We start from the raw sequence: 16,335 nt of genomic DNA, 5'->3' as shown, positions 1-16,335 counted from the left end.
AGACGTGTTAAAGTACTTTTACGGAGGGTGGATCCACATGCGGCAAAATCTGAATTAGCTAGTCTACTTGGTTCTTCCTCCCATTAAGTTATTTACAAGGACCTACACATGCAGGAGGATAACTGTTCAAATATAAAAAATGGTATTCCTATATAAGCATTCCGCATCGTTCGTCCCCACAAATATAAAAGCCACCAGGAATTGGGGCGTTAAATGTACTTCGCCGTGTTTAGTATGAGCCCCTGGGGGTTAATTACAGTCGTCCGAATAAATATTACTTAAAATTCTTGTTCAGGCGGTAAAAATGCACAGTAAAACTGCAACTGCCATAGTCTAGGCTGCCGTGGAATAGTAATATAGCCTAGATCTACCTAAAAAATTTCATCTAGCTAAACCATCTATTGACCCCTCCCTTTCTAGATAAACCACGGTTCATGCATCTATTGTTCTCAGTTTTATGTCCACATGAGTTGGGGAGTTGGGGGAACTTGTTGTTTCACCAATTAAATATAGAGTTAAACACATAACATGACGTGACACAGCAAAATATCCACTGCCATTTTGAAAACATAGTAAAAGGGGCCACCAGAGAGGTAATCATCCCTGTGGAGGGCTGTACATAAAACCATAAAAAGTAGACAAAATATATTAGGTAACTTAACCTATGAGAATGTCCTGCACAATCATGTTAGGCAATGCCAGCTTAAGCCATGTCAGGGGCTATCTGCTTGCCGACAGCGGAATGTCCGCCTGTTTTACCGACTAACCAAGGCTACCTGAAAGTAAAGTAGGTAGGGTAAACAATCACGGACGATCCACCATCGTCATGCTGGCCGGGTCTTATTCACTCGAACTAAAATAAGCATGTGACGCTCTTCGTAAAATGTTATTGTTATTATACAATTAAGTTTGTTCATACTTACCTGGCAGATATATATATAGCTGTATTTTCTGACGTCCGACAGAAATTTCAAAACTCGCGGCACACGCAGTGGGCGGCCAGGTGGTAGTACCCATTCCCGCCGCTGGGAGGCGGATATCAGGAACCATTCCCATTTTCTATTCATATTTTTATTAATGTCTCTGTCTCCTGAGGGGAGGAGGGCGGGCACTTTAATTATATATATCTGCCAGGTAAGTAAGAACAAACTTAATTGTATAATAACAATAACATTTTGTTCATGCCACTTACCTGACAGATATATATATAGCTGAATCCCACCTTCGGATGGTGGGAAGAGACAGAATAGGATTTTTTAGGAAACTTAAATTAAGTAGATGATATACATCTTGGTTCCTTACCTGTTTGCAAAGTAGACTATGTGATTACTGTCACGTAAGGCTGCTTTTGCTTAATCACAGAGTTGCCAGCCAGGTGGAGACCTGTAGTGCTGGTGCGCTCTGGATGATCTGTCAACGGGTGCGAGACCTCAGCGTAACAAGATCATCGAGGCCATACAAATGAGGGCAACGAAGCAACTGACCACCACCTGACCAACTATTCACAAAAACCCCTTAAAACTAACTAAAGGATGGGAGATCTTCACATAAGACTCACCACAACCTAAAAACACAACAACTAACTTAAACCTAACTAAGGATAGGGAAAGAGCTACTTCCGGGACCCCAATACTGTGTCCACAGAAACGTATGGCCCCAGTGCATTACAATCGTCATAGATCGTTCTCACATCCCTTAGGTAATGTGAGGCGAAGACGGAGTTACTCCTCCAAAAGGTGCAATCAAGGATGTCCTTGATTGACATGTTCTTTTGGAAGGCAAGAGAGGTAGCGACGGCTCGTACTTCGTGCGCTTTTACTCGGAAGAGGCTCAAATCAGTCTTCTGGAAAGATGAATGAGCCTCCCGAATGGTGTCCCTTAGAAAGAAAGCAACAGCATTCTTCGATAAAGGTAACTCTGGTCTCTTCACAGAGCACCAGAGGTACCTGAGGGACCTCTTACCTCTTTCGTTCTATGCACGTAGAACTTGAGAGCCCTGACCGGGCACAGGACTCTCTCTGGCTCTTGGCCCACCAGACTTGACATACCCTTGATCTCGAAAGTCTTCGGCCAAGGGTTCGAAGGATTTTCATTCTTCGCCAAGAAAGTTGGGTTCAACGAGCAGACAGCATTGTCCCCTTTGAATCCCATTAACTTGCTAAACGCTTGAATTTCACTAACTCTCTTAGCCGTCGCAAGAGAAGTTAGGAAAAGAGCCTTCCTTGTCAGGTTTCGAAGAGACGCTGTCTGAAGCAGTTTGAAAGTGCTCGACATAAGGAATTTAAGGACTACATCCAGGTTCCATGATGGAGGTCTCATTTGAGGAACCTTCGAGGTCTCGAAAGACTTTAAAAGGTCATGAATATCCTTGTTGTCAGACAGGTCGAGGCCTCTGTGCCTAAAAACCGCTGACAACATGCTTTTATATCCCTTGATGGTAGGGACCGCTAATTTCTGCACATTCCTGAGAAAGAGCAGAAAATCAGCTATCTGGTTCACAGAGGTCGAGGAAGAGGAAACTCCCTCCTTTTTACACCATGCCCTGAAGGAAGCCCACTTCGATTGGTAAACAGCTCTTGTGGAAGCACGTCTCGCATGTGCGATTGCTCTCGCAGCTGCTTTTGAAAAACTCTCGCTCTGGCCAACTTTTCGATAGTCTGAACGCAGTCAGACCCAGAGCGGAGAGGTTTTGGTGAAACCTTTCGAAGTGAGGCTGTTTGAGTAGATCTTTCCTCCAGGGCAATGTCCTTGGAAAGTCTACAAGGAAAGACATGACCTCTGTGAACCATTCTCTCGCTGGCCACATCGGAGCGATCAGGGTTAACCTTGTCCCTTCCGAGGCCGCAAACTTCCTCATGACTTCCCCCAGAATCTTGAATGGTGGGAAGGCGTATAAGTCTAGGCCCGTCCAATTCCAAAGCAAAGCGTCTACCGCGATTGCTTCTGGATCCAGGACCGGGGAGCAGTAAAGAGGAAGTCTCTTGGTCCTTGACGTTGCGAATAAGTCGACCAGTGGACGTCCCCACAACGTCCACAGGTCTCGACAAACGTCTTCGTTCAAGGTCCATTCCGTCGGTAGGACTTGGTCCCGACGACTGAGAAGGTCTGCCCTGACGTTTTTCACTCCTGCAATGAATCTCGTCAGGATAGTCACCTTTTTTCTCTTTGCCCACAGCAGAATCTCTCTCGCTAGGGAAAACAACGTTCTGGAGTGTGTTCCTCCCTGGTTTTTTAAATAAGCGAGTGCTGTGGTATTGTCCGAGTTTATTTGAACAATCTTGTTCTCCAAAACTCTTTTTCCGAAGAACTGCAGGGACAGAAATACTGCTGCCAGTTCTTTGACATTTATATGCCAGGCTACCTGTTCCCCTCTCCAGGAGCCTGACACTTCCTTCCCCCCTAGTGTTGCTCCCCATCCTGTGATGGAAGCGTCTGAAACAACACTAGGTCGGGGCTCAGAAGACTTAGGGACACGCCCTCTTGAAGCTTCTGAGGGTCCAACCACCATCTTAGGTGGTTCTTGATTGGAAGCGATATTCTCAATATGGCATTGAGATCGTCCTTGGCCTTCCACTCGTCCGCAAGGAAAAATTGGAGAGGCCTGATGTGCAGTCTTCCCAAGGAAACAAACCTTTCTAGCGAGGAAATGGTACCCAGCAGACTCATCCATTCCCTCGCCGAGCAAGTCTCTTTCCTTAGAAAGGCTGAGATCTTTTCTAAGCCTAGCCGCTGACGTTCCTGGGACGGAAACGCTCGAAAAGCCACTGAATCCATCTGAATCCCCAGATACACGATGGACTGTGTTGGGGTCAGATGCGACTTTTCGAGGTTGACCAGAAGTCCCAGGGACTTCGCTAAGGCTAAAGTGAACTGCAAGTCCTTCAGACACTTCTCTCTCGACGACGCTCTGATCAGCCAGTCGTCGAGGTACAGGGAAACTCTTATTCCCGAAGAGTGTAGCCACCTCGCTACGTTCTTCATTACTACTGTGAACACCATCGGAGCCGTGGTCAGTCCGAAGCACATAGCTCTGAACTGCCATACTTTGTTGTCTAAGACAAACCTTAGATACTTTCTTGAAAGAGGGTGGATCGGGATGTGAAAGTACGCGTCCTGCAAGTCTAAGGATACCATCCAGTCGCCCGGTCTCAACGCTCCCAGAACAGAATGAGGCGTCTCCATCGTGAATTTGTTCTTTTCCACGAAAAGATTGAGCCTGCTTACATCTAGAACTGGACGCCAACCTGACGACTGCTTCGGTACTAGGAAGATTCTGTTGTAAAAACCTGGCGACCCCAGGTCCGCGACTTGTTCCACCGCTCTTTTGTCGATCATCTGCTGAAGGAGATCGAACAATACTTTCTTCTTTTCTCCCTGGTAGGATGGAGAAAGGTCTCTGGGAGTCGTAGAAAGAGGAGGCAGATCTAAAAAGGGGATCTTGTACCCCTGCTCCACGATCTTGAGGGACCAAGAGTCCGTGTCTCTCTCTCTCCACGCTCCCGCAAAAAACTTCAGTCTGGCTCCGACTGGTGTCTGAAGGACATGCTTCTCACTTGGAAGGCTTTGTCTTAAAGGAAGCTCTTCCTCGTGAAAACCCTCTCCCTCGAGGAGCTGCTCTCGAGGGGGGAGCCCCACGAAAGGGCTTTACTTTCTTCGGCGGTCGCAACCGCAGCTAAGAAGAGGTTGAAGGTACGGCTGACCGTCTTGTAGACTGGGCCAAAAGGTCCTGAGTTGCCTTCTCTTGTAAGCTGTTCGTCAGGTCCTTTACCAAAGTCTGGGGGAAGAGATGGTTCGAAAGAGGCGAAAACAGCAAATCCGCTTTCTGAGCTGGAGTCACCGAACGAGCTGTGAAGTTGCACAGCAAAGCTCTCTTTTTTAATAAAGCCGTTCCAAAATGAGATACGAGCTCCTCCGAACCATCCCTGACGGCTTTGTCCATACATGCTAACACGCTGGACAGCTCCCCCAGACTGAGAGATTCTGGGCTTCTCGCTTGCATATCCAGAACTCCCAAACACCAGTCAAGGAAGTTGAAGACTTCCAGCGTCCTGAGCAGACCCTTCAAATGATGGTCAGTCTCCGACGCGGTCCATGTTACCTTAGCAGAGGGTAAAAGCGACCTCCTCTGCAAATCCACTAGGCTGGAGAAATCTCCTTGAGCCGAAGAAGGGATACGAACTCCCACTTCATCTTTGGTTCTATACCAAATGCCCCCTTTTCCACTAAGTCTAGTTGGAGGCAAGGCGAAGGTCGTCTTGCCTGGTCTCTCCTTCGTACCATCCAATCCTGGAGCTTTTAAAAGCACGTTTCGTTGAGAGAGAAGTTCATCTCTACAAACTCCGGGGTTTTTCCAGTTTTAGATGAAGAAAACTGCGAAGGAGGAGACTTGGGAGCTGCGGGCTGAAATTTGTCTTCAAAAGAAGAACGCAAGAGTCGTACGAGGACTTTATAGTCCGAGATAGACGGGGCTGTAGCAGGTTCCTCTTCAACCGATTCAGCCGAACTACTTAGCTCTCCTTCTTCTCTAAACGGAAGAGGAGACCGTCTGTCAGGAGAGGGCGTCCTGATATCAGGTCTTGGCTTGATCAAAGGACCCCTATCCTTGCTAGAGGCAGCCTTATTTCGGCTGTCTTCTTTATGACGCTTACTGCTCGATGAAGGTAGAGCGTCCTGAGGAGGACGAGCGTCCTCAGCGCCTTCCGCAGCAGTCTCACCTGCCCGAGAAGCGTCCTTACATTTCTTCTTCGCTGGCATACGTGCCTGTGCGCGTAAACTAGCGTCTGGGGGTAAGACTTCTTGGTCAGAATCCCCAAAAACGTCTTGAAAGGCGGCCTGAACGTCCTGGCGAGCTTCCTGCCAAGCGTCCTGCTGAGCGTCCTGGTGAGCGTCCTGCCGAGCGTCCTGTCTAGCGTCCTGGCGAGCGTCCTGACGAACGTCCTGCCTAGCGTCCTGCCAAGCGTCCTGACGAACGTCCTGCCTAGCGTCCTGCCAAGCGTCCTGACGAGCGTCTTGACAAGCGTCCTGACGAGCGTCCTGCCGAACGTCTTCGTAAAGAGCGTCCTCCTCAAAAGCGTCCTGACGTAACGTCCTTCTAGAGGACGAACGAGATCGGCGAATCGCCGAAGGAGAAGCGATCGGCGAACGAGACGAAGTAGGTGAAGGAGAAGGAGACTGCTTAGTCCTCTTGACAGGCAGTCTAAGGTCCTTCCTCCGCTTAGGCTCGACTGCTGCTGGGCGAGTCCTCTGAGCCATAAGCGAGGATAGCTGGTCCTGAAGGGACAAAAGAATGTTCTTCGTGGGGAAGTTGGGGAATGAACAGAGGAGCAGGACTGATCCTGTGAGAAGACGAGGGGCGAGGGGACGCCTCCCTTCCTTCTCACAGGTACAGCTACATGCCTTCTCAGGTATCGCGCCTGTGCACGCAACCTAGCGTCCTCATCGGAGGAGATCCTACCTCTCTTCTGAGGCGGAAAAACGTCATACGCGTCCTCCGACGAAAGCGGCGAAAGAGGACGTGAAGCGTCCTCCGCACGAAACGTCCTTTTCAAAGGACGAGAGTCTCTCCGAGCGCTCCACCCCTTGCGCGGGGAGGACGCTTCGGAGGACGAAAAGCACTCTTTCAGGACGCGCGCTCGTGCACGGTCCTTGGCAGCCTGGGTCTTTGCTACAGGGTCTGCCGAAGGGACGCCAGATCGGTGGGAAGCCCCCGTAACCCTCTTGCGGCTTTCGACATACCTCCTCCCTGGGTCTTGGGAGTCTGATAGAGGTCTAGGCCTAGAGGCATTATGGGGCCGATCTGACGCCCCCTCCACAACACTGGGGGCACGATCACACACTTGCACCGAGCCAGTTTCTAAGGCTTTCACTTTGGTCTCCAGAGTGCGAAGAGACTCTAAAATCAGAGAGAGCGCATTCGCTTCTCCCGACACAGAATCAGAGCCCGAAGGCAACACAGGTTTAGGGGTTGTAAACACTACAGGTGTTAATGCAGGAGAGATGTTAGTCTTACCTTTGGAAGAACCACTCCTGGAGGAAGACCTCCTGATCCTATCGCGCTCCAATTTAAGGCGATAGGACTCATAAACTCTCCATTCATCATCGGTCAATTTCTCACATTCATTGCACCGATTATCAATCAAACAATTAAGCCCCCTACAACTCATACATACTGTGTGGGGGTCTACCGATGCTTTCGGTAGCCTCACCTTACAATCAGCCCTCACACACACTCTGAAACTCACAACACTTGATCCAGACATATCTTATATAGAAAAGTCAATCCAAAATCAAAAAACGGTCCACTATCGCGCATGCCAATTCAACAATCCAATTCAATACCAAAAAAAATCAATCAGATACTTAAAAGCGAGTCAATTTCCAAAAAATCCTGAGCAGAGGTCTGTAAACAGATGTTTACCGACCGGCGACAGAAAAAAATATGAATAGAAAATGGGAATGGTTCCTGATATCCGCCTCCCAGCGGCGGGAATGGGTACTACCACCTGGCCGCCCACTGCGTGTGCCGCGAGTTTTGAAATTTCTGTCGGACGTCAGAAAATACAGCTATATATATATCTGTCAGGTAAGTGGCATGAACAAAATATGTTTTCAAGGCAGTTTTGAAATCCAATATGGCGGCTATCGTGTGGCTGGCCGGTCTTATCACGGACTGTCCACCATCTTTCCCAGCCTTCACAGCACTCATTTGAACAATGTTAGCGTATATATGTAACTTTTATTGATCTTACTCAAGATTGCAGTTGTAATCAGCACAATAAAACAACATTTTTTTGCCTAAATTAGTGAAAGTATGAAACTTGTTATTCCCGGGGTCATGGTTTGAACTGAATTAATTTTTACCTTGTAATCGGTGGTTTTATCCTTACTACCACCACAATTGAAACTCCGCAGTGCTTATTTGATTGTAATTATACACATTTTGGTCTTAATTCACTCCACATTGCACTTGAACCACATTGCTGTTCCTGGTTCCTAAGAGGTCACTCCACAAACACAGTTACGAGCAGCAGACGACGACACTGTTTATGATGTGCAAAGCTTTATTCCCTTAATTTTTTGCTTTACTCATTATTTAGTTTAACTTTACTTTGTTATTTCAAAATGTTTATTTACTTCATGTCTATTATCCCTTTTTTGCAACCAAATTACCCTGAAAAATTACAGATATTTCTAAAGTAGATACACTCCAATGTTTCTAACCTTGTCGTACATCTAGCTGCCGAAAACCATCTCGGAGCAGACGACGATTAGTGATTATATATACTATATATATTTTTTTGCTAGCACTTTTCATTGATTTAAGTCTATATTAGTATTTTGATTTTTTTAATAACTGTATGCCAGAAATAAATTTAACCTTTAATGTTTGCATGCTAAGAATGGCAAAATCATCGTTGCCACATTAGTGATTAGTGGAGCTTCACACATATGCCGATGCAGTATCGTAAACTGTTTCTATGAATTCTAGTTGTCATAGTAAATCTATAATGATAAAATTGCTTTAATATTTATGTATATATACTTTCAATACATAGGCTAATTTCACCAATTTCCACATTTTGTGTAAGTCTTATACCCAGTTTGGAGGGTGAACACATACCAGTTGGCAACAGAGAGAGAGAGAGAGAGAGAGAGAGAGAGAGAGAGAGAGAGAGGAGAAGGAGAGAGAGAGAGAGAGAGAGAGAGAGAGAGAGAGAGAGAGAGAGTGAAGAGAGAGAAGGACAGGGGTGGCGGTGGAGGTGGGGGGAGAGGGTAGGTGGAGCTTTTTACGTGTGTTCGTATCCATTTCTGGATATTGGAGTTTTTGTCTCTTGGTACAAGGACAAGTGTCGTTATTCTTTATGATTAGTGATTCACGATACCCTTATAAATTATGGCACTGGGTGTAATACACTATAGAAAAATCTCGTTCTGATATGAGTGTTCATTACAGAAATATTGCCAAAAAAAACGTGCTTGCACTGTCTCTGAAACCCATAGTAGGTATGCTGCTTAGTTGTAAATCATGTTTTATGTAATCAAGTATTTTTTACAAGATAGCTATTGTATAAATTTGTATTTTTCTCAATCAAAACATATGCCCCTCAATGCCAACTTTCCTCTTTTAACAACTTTCTGGTCATTGCAAATTCGGCCCATTAATTTCTTATGGTGCAAAAACAGACAGAGGCTCAGGGAGCGAAAGCGATTGTGTCACACTATGGCGGTAATCCAGCAGTAAAACATCTTCATATATCCAAAAAGTAAATAATAAAGATATATATGCACATTACAATTATAACAATTACATGAATAGCTGATAACAATCTGCATGAATAACTGGTAAACTGTTCTGCAAGAAAGTTAAGTATAGCAATTCATTTACAATAGGTACGAAAGTCAAGGTGTCATGACGTCATAATGCAGGACTTAAAAGAACGTTCTAATTCCGAAAAATAATTACTTAAATTTGAGTCAGAATAGAGTTACTTTTTTAATAATGAATATTTTCAAATTAATCATCAAAAATAGGTAAAATATTGATTTTTTACTACATATTTAATTATCTAGTGCACGCTTCGTCGTCGTCTTCTACCAAAACAGTAGTTTCCTTAAAAACGAAGTGGCCAGGGACCATGTTCCAATTGTTGTGATGAAAGTGCCCCAGCGTCTATGGGTACAAGTGGTGTGGGGATTTATCACAGGAAATGGGAAGTTTGTTGACACAAGCGACTCCGCAAACATCGAGATGGCGTCAATCTTCTAAGTAAAAATTTTGAAAGCGTTTTGGTGAAATTTGCACTGCGTTGGCCACCCTTTTCACTACCCTCTGTTTAAAGCTTTAAATTTGGCCTTAACTTCTAACTTTGGAGAAAATAGCCTACTTCAAAAGTTGAAAGGAGAGCAGAGGTATTTAGCTGCGTCTCTCACCAACAACAAGTCGCGACTGATGAACATCTCCGGTGTCAGGACGCGTTATATACCTAAGTACTTTTTCGGAGTGTGGCCATCCATGACCATCGGTGTGTTGCGCCAGTCCATGCGGTTGTTTACCCTATTTCTACAGAAGCAGTCCACACAGACTGCAAGGAATAGGGTGAAACATCACAGCAGGCCAAGCAGGCCACCTACAATCAACACCTAGCCACCCTCCGAAAAAGTACATTATAACGCGTCCTGACACCCGAGATGGGCATCAGTCGCGACTTGTTGTTGGTGAGAAACGGAGCTAAAGACCTCTACTCTCCTTTCGAAGTAAGTATTTTCGCCAAAGTTAGAAATTAAGGCCAAATTTTAAGATTTAAACAGAGGGTACTGAAAAGGGTGGCTACGGCAGTGGAAATCTCACCAAAACGCTTTAGAAATTTTTACTTACAACTAAAAATGTTTCGAAGATTGACGCTATCTTGATGTTTACGGAGTCGCTTGTGTCAACAAACTTCCCATTTCATGTGCTAAATCTGCACACCACTTGTACCCATAGACGCTGGGGCACTTTCATCACAACAATCGTAAACCCACCTCTTACCAGCACTTATTCGTACTTATTCAAGGGGACTACGGCATTCTTTGCGGCGTTTTGCGCTCTTCAATTGTTTATCAGTGTTGTCAATTGGTATGTGTTTACCCTCCAAACTAGGTATAAGACTTACACAAAACCGGGGAAATAAGTGAAATTAGCGTATCTATTTGTAGTATATACGTATACATATTAGAGCAATTTTATCATTACTGCATTACTATGACAACTAGAATTCATCGAAACAGTTTGTAAATGCATCGGCGTATGTGTGACGCTCCACTAGATTGGCAACGATGAGCCATTTTTCCTCACGTCGTCTGCTCGTAAGTATACATCCGAAACATTTGTAATTTTTGGGGGTTAATTTGGTTGCAAAAAAGGGATAATGGACATGAATTAAATAAACATTTTGAAGTAGAGTTAAACTAAATATTGAGTAAAGTAAACAATTAAGGGAATAAAGCTTTGCATCTCATAATCAGTGTTGTCGTCTGCTGCTCGTAACTTTGTTTACGAAGTGAGTGCTTAGGAAACACGAACAGCAATGTGGTTCGAGTGCACTGTGGAGTGAATTAAGACCAAAATGTGTATAATTACAGTCAAATAAGCACTGTGGAGTTTCAGTTATGATGGCAGTAAGGATAAAACCACTGATTACAAGGTAAGAATGAATTCAGTTCCAACCATAACCCCGGGAATAACAAGTTTCATACTTTCACTAATATAGGCAACAAAATGTTGTTTCATTGTGCTGATTACAACTGCAATCTTGAGTAAGATCAATAAACGTTACATACATACGCTAACATTGTTCAAATGAGTGCTGGGAAGGCTGGGGAAAGATGGTGGCCGTCACTGATGAGAACCGTCCATGCAAAACGTAGCCGCCATATTGGATTTCAAAACTGCCTTGAAAACATATTTTACGAAGAGCTCACATGCTTATTTTAGTTCGTATGGGGCTTTCATATATCACAATAGGTATGTTGACGAAACTTCAGTCTTTTAAATGGTATGCTTAGAGTTGCAATTGTATTCATGTTTCACCAATTAAATATCGAGTGAATAAGACCCGTCCACCGTGATGAGGGTTGGCCTGTCGTGATATTCTACCCTATAACCGTGGATACGACATCCTCTCGGGATTGGGGCGTCAAATGTATTTCGCTGTGTTTAGTACTGGCTCCTGTGGGGTTAATTACAGTCGTCCGAATAGCTACCTAAATATTACTCAAAATTCTTGTTCAGTAGGTAAAACTGCATACTAGAAAAACCGCAACTTCCATAGTCTAGGCCGCCGCGGATACCTAGTAGTAAGTACCCTAGCTCTACCGTAAAGTATTATCCTACCATTTATTTGGCAACAATACTTACATATTAGAAGGCGATGACAATCCAGAGTGCTCTCCTCTGACTGGTATATGAAGCGCACAAGATTTCGTCGGCCTAAGCAATGACCACAGACAATTACTATAATTTGTTCTCGCGTGAGAAGGGAAAGACGCTTGCACTGCTGTGTGTAGTGAATGAGACAATTTCAGGCATTTTCTTAGAGTTCTTGCGTTGAACAGCATGTTTCATACTGACTCACTTAAGAATTTCGAAATACTACCTATATAGCTAGTACCTAGTACGATCCTCGACGGATCATCAGAACTTCAGAAGTTATAGTACGGGGGAAAATACTAGCAGTAGTATGTATTTACACAAAACCTATAACGGCTCCCGAGTGTAATTTCCCTCCAATCTCTCAAACGGCGATTTTCGCATAATTCCACCAGAACATTCTCATCTCTGTTCTCTCAAGTTTTATGTCTTTTTTTCTTCTTAGAGCCCACGTTTCCTATCCATAAATGAACATTGGTCTTATTATTGTGCTATAAATCTTTACTTTTGGCTTGATTGGCCTTTTCTTATCGCATACTACTCCAGCTACCTCTCACCTCCCCACAACACCCGGCCCCCAGGTTTTATCCTATAGTAAATTTCAGCCTCACAGAGGTAATAAGAGAGTCACGGATTGAAGTGGTATGGGCATGTGTTGAGGATGGATGACAAGGAGGGCGTGAAGAGAACTTGTAAGGAACCTGTTAAGAGGAAGACGATCGAGAGGGAGACAGAATTAGATGGCAAAAGAAAGTGAAAGAATATATGGAGAGAAGAGGTTCGGTGGTGGATGATGCCTTTGACAGAAGGCAGTGGAGAGTGGGGAAGGGGCACATGACCCCTTAATGTAGTGATAACGGTGGGAAAGAAGTACAATTCCTCTCGTGACTTTGGGATTCTGGTTCTTGGTTCATTAACGGTAACTTCACTAACATTGTTATGGAAGAGCTTTACAATTCATATGATGTAGACATAACCGTTCCATGATCACACTTAATTATTTTTTTTTTTTTTCAATTTCTCGCATATTCAATATTTCATCCCTTTTTAAAGGAAAACCGTTTTCACTCTATTGTTCCTTTCTAGTTTGGATCTTCTTGGTAACTTTTTGGTTGACTTATTTATAATACTTTATTATACTGTTTGTGAACATTTCACGACTGTTACAGTTTACAGTAAACTTCTTGATATAATAATTTTACGTAAATAAATAAATCAATCCAAACGTTAAAATCATAATGTTTATCCAACGGCTCCCTGCCTAATAGGTTTCTTAATGACTGATCTAGCACCTTTTAGTCCTTCTACCGTTAACAGTTATTATGATAACGTCGAGCTTTAACAACCAACTCTTCCAATTGCGTGTTTATTTAGTCGACAAGGTTTTCATTAGAAAACTTTATGGTCCTGAATAATCATGACCCATAATTTTTCCCTACTTCATTACCGACATATAAATTTTCCTGTGTGGTCTCATTAGTCCTTTTTGTCAGTGTTCTCATTGACTCATCCTAGGAACCTTAATTTCCCTTCGACCCTCTTTTATGGTCTGTTCGCTGTTTTTCTTTACTTACTTTTTCTTATTGTTATTATATTTTTCATATTTTCTCAAATCTTCTATCTCCGTCAATATGTACTACCAAGTCCAGCATAGCAGCTATATGGTGAGCTGTTAATATTTGATCGTCTACAATTTCTCATTCAATATTATTTTTAGTGTCGGTTATAGAACAAAATCATTTTATTATGCACTTTTGTGTAGGATATTGGTCATATACTACTAGAAACCACTATCTGACCTAAATACAATGACCACGGTTGTTGCTCGTAGATTTTCTTATACTGCGCTATTATCTAACTTTTCATCTCTCTCTCGGCGCTGTTACTCGCGGTTTCTTTTTTAGCAAACAAAGCTTCGATTTATTTATAGATTTTAGGAATAATGCCAAGCACTGGGGCAACTAAAGCCATTCAGCGCTGAAACGGAAATTGACAGTGAAAGGTTTGAAGGGTGTTACATAAGGAAAACCTCGCAGTTGCATTATGAATCAATTCTTAGAAGACGGTACACAGTAAAATGGAAGAAAGAGAATATTAACGGGGGTAAAGTAATAGTAATGAAAGTAGTTGCAGCTAGGGGGTCGAAGGGACGTTGCAAACCTTCAGTAATGCCTGCATTGCACCGCATGAGGTGCACTGACAGCACTAATCCCCCTACGGGACAAACAATGCTGCGACCACAACCGTTACACCAATTTTCTGCTTATTTCCTTAAAGACGCAGTACTCTCAGGCAAGACGCAATTTACCTTATGATCTCTTTCTTGAAACTCGTTCCCTTAGTTCCATTTCCAATGTAGTACCATTCTCCTAGTTACTTGCATTTTAAATGATGTTCGTGCATGAACTTCTTTTCTTGTATGTTTAAGTTATAAGGACAATAGTATACTTATCATGGTGTCAAAAGTAAATTTCTTTAGTTTTATTGGCTCTGGTAAATGGCCTCTCTACGATGACTTGCATTTCTAAATATTTTTTTGAGTTCTACACTTTCTCTTGCATTGATCAGTTACATAACCATATAATTTTGGTCCGATGTTCTGAAATTTTTTTACCGGTCTCGTTACTCCAACGCACCTCTGGCGACAGCCTTGCCTTATCATTTGAACTTTTGCACCTTTCTATCCAGTCATTTCGCTTGTACACCCACCTAATCTAAGTTGGGCTTTTCTTAACACTTACAAGTATATCCATGTCATATATATGTGGGGGTTACTAAGAATGTTTTCTGGTGGATTACAATATTGAAAGTTAGCAAGTTTTCCAATTTAGAGTTCTCTTGCAGTCCTCTACACAAGGATCTGTTTTTATTTCTATTAAAGAATACAGGAAAGTAATAGATGTTCCACTTGAAATAACAATGAAAGGGGTATTGTTATGACTTGCTCATGGACTCTGCACAACCCCTAGAAGAATGGTAACAGTGTCAGCTGGGTTTTTGGAGGCACCAAGAATTGGCAGAACCTGGATGAGACCTGCGAGATGCAGGCTATGGATGACTATATTAAGGCAGTGAAGATTTTTTTATAAAGTACATATTATGGCAAATACGTAATATTTTAATTTTAGATAATGGAGGTGGTACAATACTCCTACTCACGGCTGCAGACTACTTTTAAACCATGTAATGTTTAACAGCTTAACCGTTCCTATTATTAAATATATATAGTGATCTGTTAATAATTCCCATTACGATCACGATGAACCAATGAATGACAGCAGTCTCCTAAAACAAATGAGATGACAAATAAATCGGAAACAAAATCTGCGGCAGATGAATTTTGATTCCTAACAACAAAGCATCAAGTAGCTTAATAGATGCAGCTATGAAGGATAATATATATTGCATTTGAAAATATTACTCGTACGTAATACATTTATGATATGCAATAGGTTAATTAGTCCCAATAAGAAAAATATATTACTTATATGTTAGCAATGAAGTTTTGACTGAAAAGAATGTAATACTTTAAAATCATACGTTCTGAGATATATACATGGATAATTTTTTCTCTACATAAAAAAACAACTGAAATTTGAGTGTATGTATATTCTAATAGAGTATTTAGTAATCAGCTCACCTACAGTATAAATTAAACGAACTGGACGAGTTACTGAAAAATATAAAATTTAGATCCTGTTACTGAATTTGAATAGAAATAGCTCTACTATTTGAAACACAGACAAATATAAAATGATAATGATTTAATCTCTGATTTTCCTTTCAAAACCACTAAGCATATGATGCATCCTTTAAACATTTAAAACATTATGGAGGATAAAAAGAATAAGACAGACGGAAATGATGGTAAATACACAAAGATGGAAGGAGAGTCTGGACTGCACTAAAAAATACTTACCAGATTTCCCTTCAGAATCTGGATCTTCTGAGGTTGAAGAAGACTTATAGTTCCCTGGCAGGCACTTCAAGGGCTTATATAGGGTAAACTGGGATTCATATATAAAATGTACTAGCAAAAGATAGCACATCAATTCCTTTATACTCCATGATATGATGTTGAACATGAGAGCAATGGTACCTAAGGGGAAGGCCTAAACATGGAGGACAATCAGATGACACATCATGATCCTTATATCAAACTAAAATACAATGCCACTGACCTTTGGATCAGGCCTTCCAAGAATCTAAAATGTAAAAAATTATAAAAGCAAAATATTAACTGGAAAGTCTAAAAAAAAAAAAGATGATAATGGTAATTGTATGTATAATGAAGATAATAAAAACATTACAGATCATGTAGAACTTCAAAAGTAATCCATCAATATAATAACTAAAACAATATTCAAAAAGGAAGAGAGGCAGGGTTTATTAATTATACAAAAACTATGGAAGTGAGACAAAGCTAC

The 16,335-nt window shown here is 42.4% G+C and overlaps 1 protein-coding gene across 1 annotated transcript in view; it reads right to left on the bottom strand.

The window, feature by feature from the left end:
• Nucleotides 1–15,993, bottom strand: part of LOC135211497 (transcription termination factor, mitochondrial-like) — a 98,005-nt gene extending 82,012 nt beyond the window's left edge. Inside the window, exon 1 of the mRNA XM_064244804.1 lies at nt 15,828–15,993. Within this exon, the coding sequence (XP_064100874.1) occupies nt 15,828–15,993 (166 nt within the window). The remainder of the gene's footprint in view (nt 1–15,827) is intronic.
• Between the last annotated feature and the right edge of the window lie 342 nt (nt 15,994–16,335).

The sequence above is a fragment of the Macrobrachium nipponense genome, chromosome 4, assembly GCF_015104395.2.
Source record: "Macrobrachium nipponense isolate FS-2020 chromosome 4, ASM1510439v2, whole genome shotgun sequence".
In the NCBI taxonomy this organism is placed as follows: Eukaryota; Metazoa; Arthropoda; class Malacostraca; order Decapoda; family Palaemonidae; genus Macrobrachium; species Macrobrachium nipponense.
Note: the sequence above shows the minus strand (reverse complement) of the source record. Positions and strands in the feature narration are given on the sequence as shown.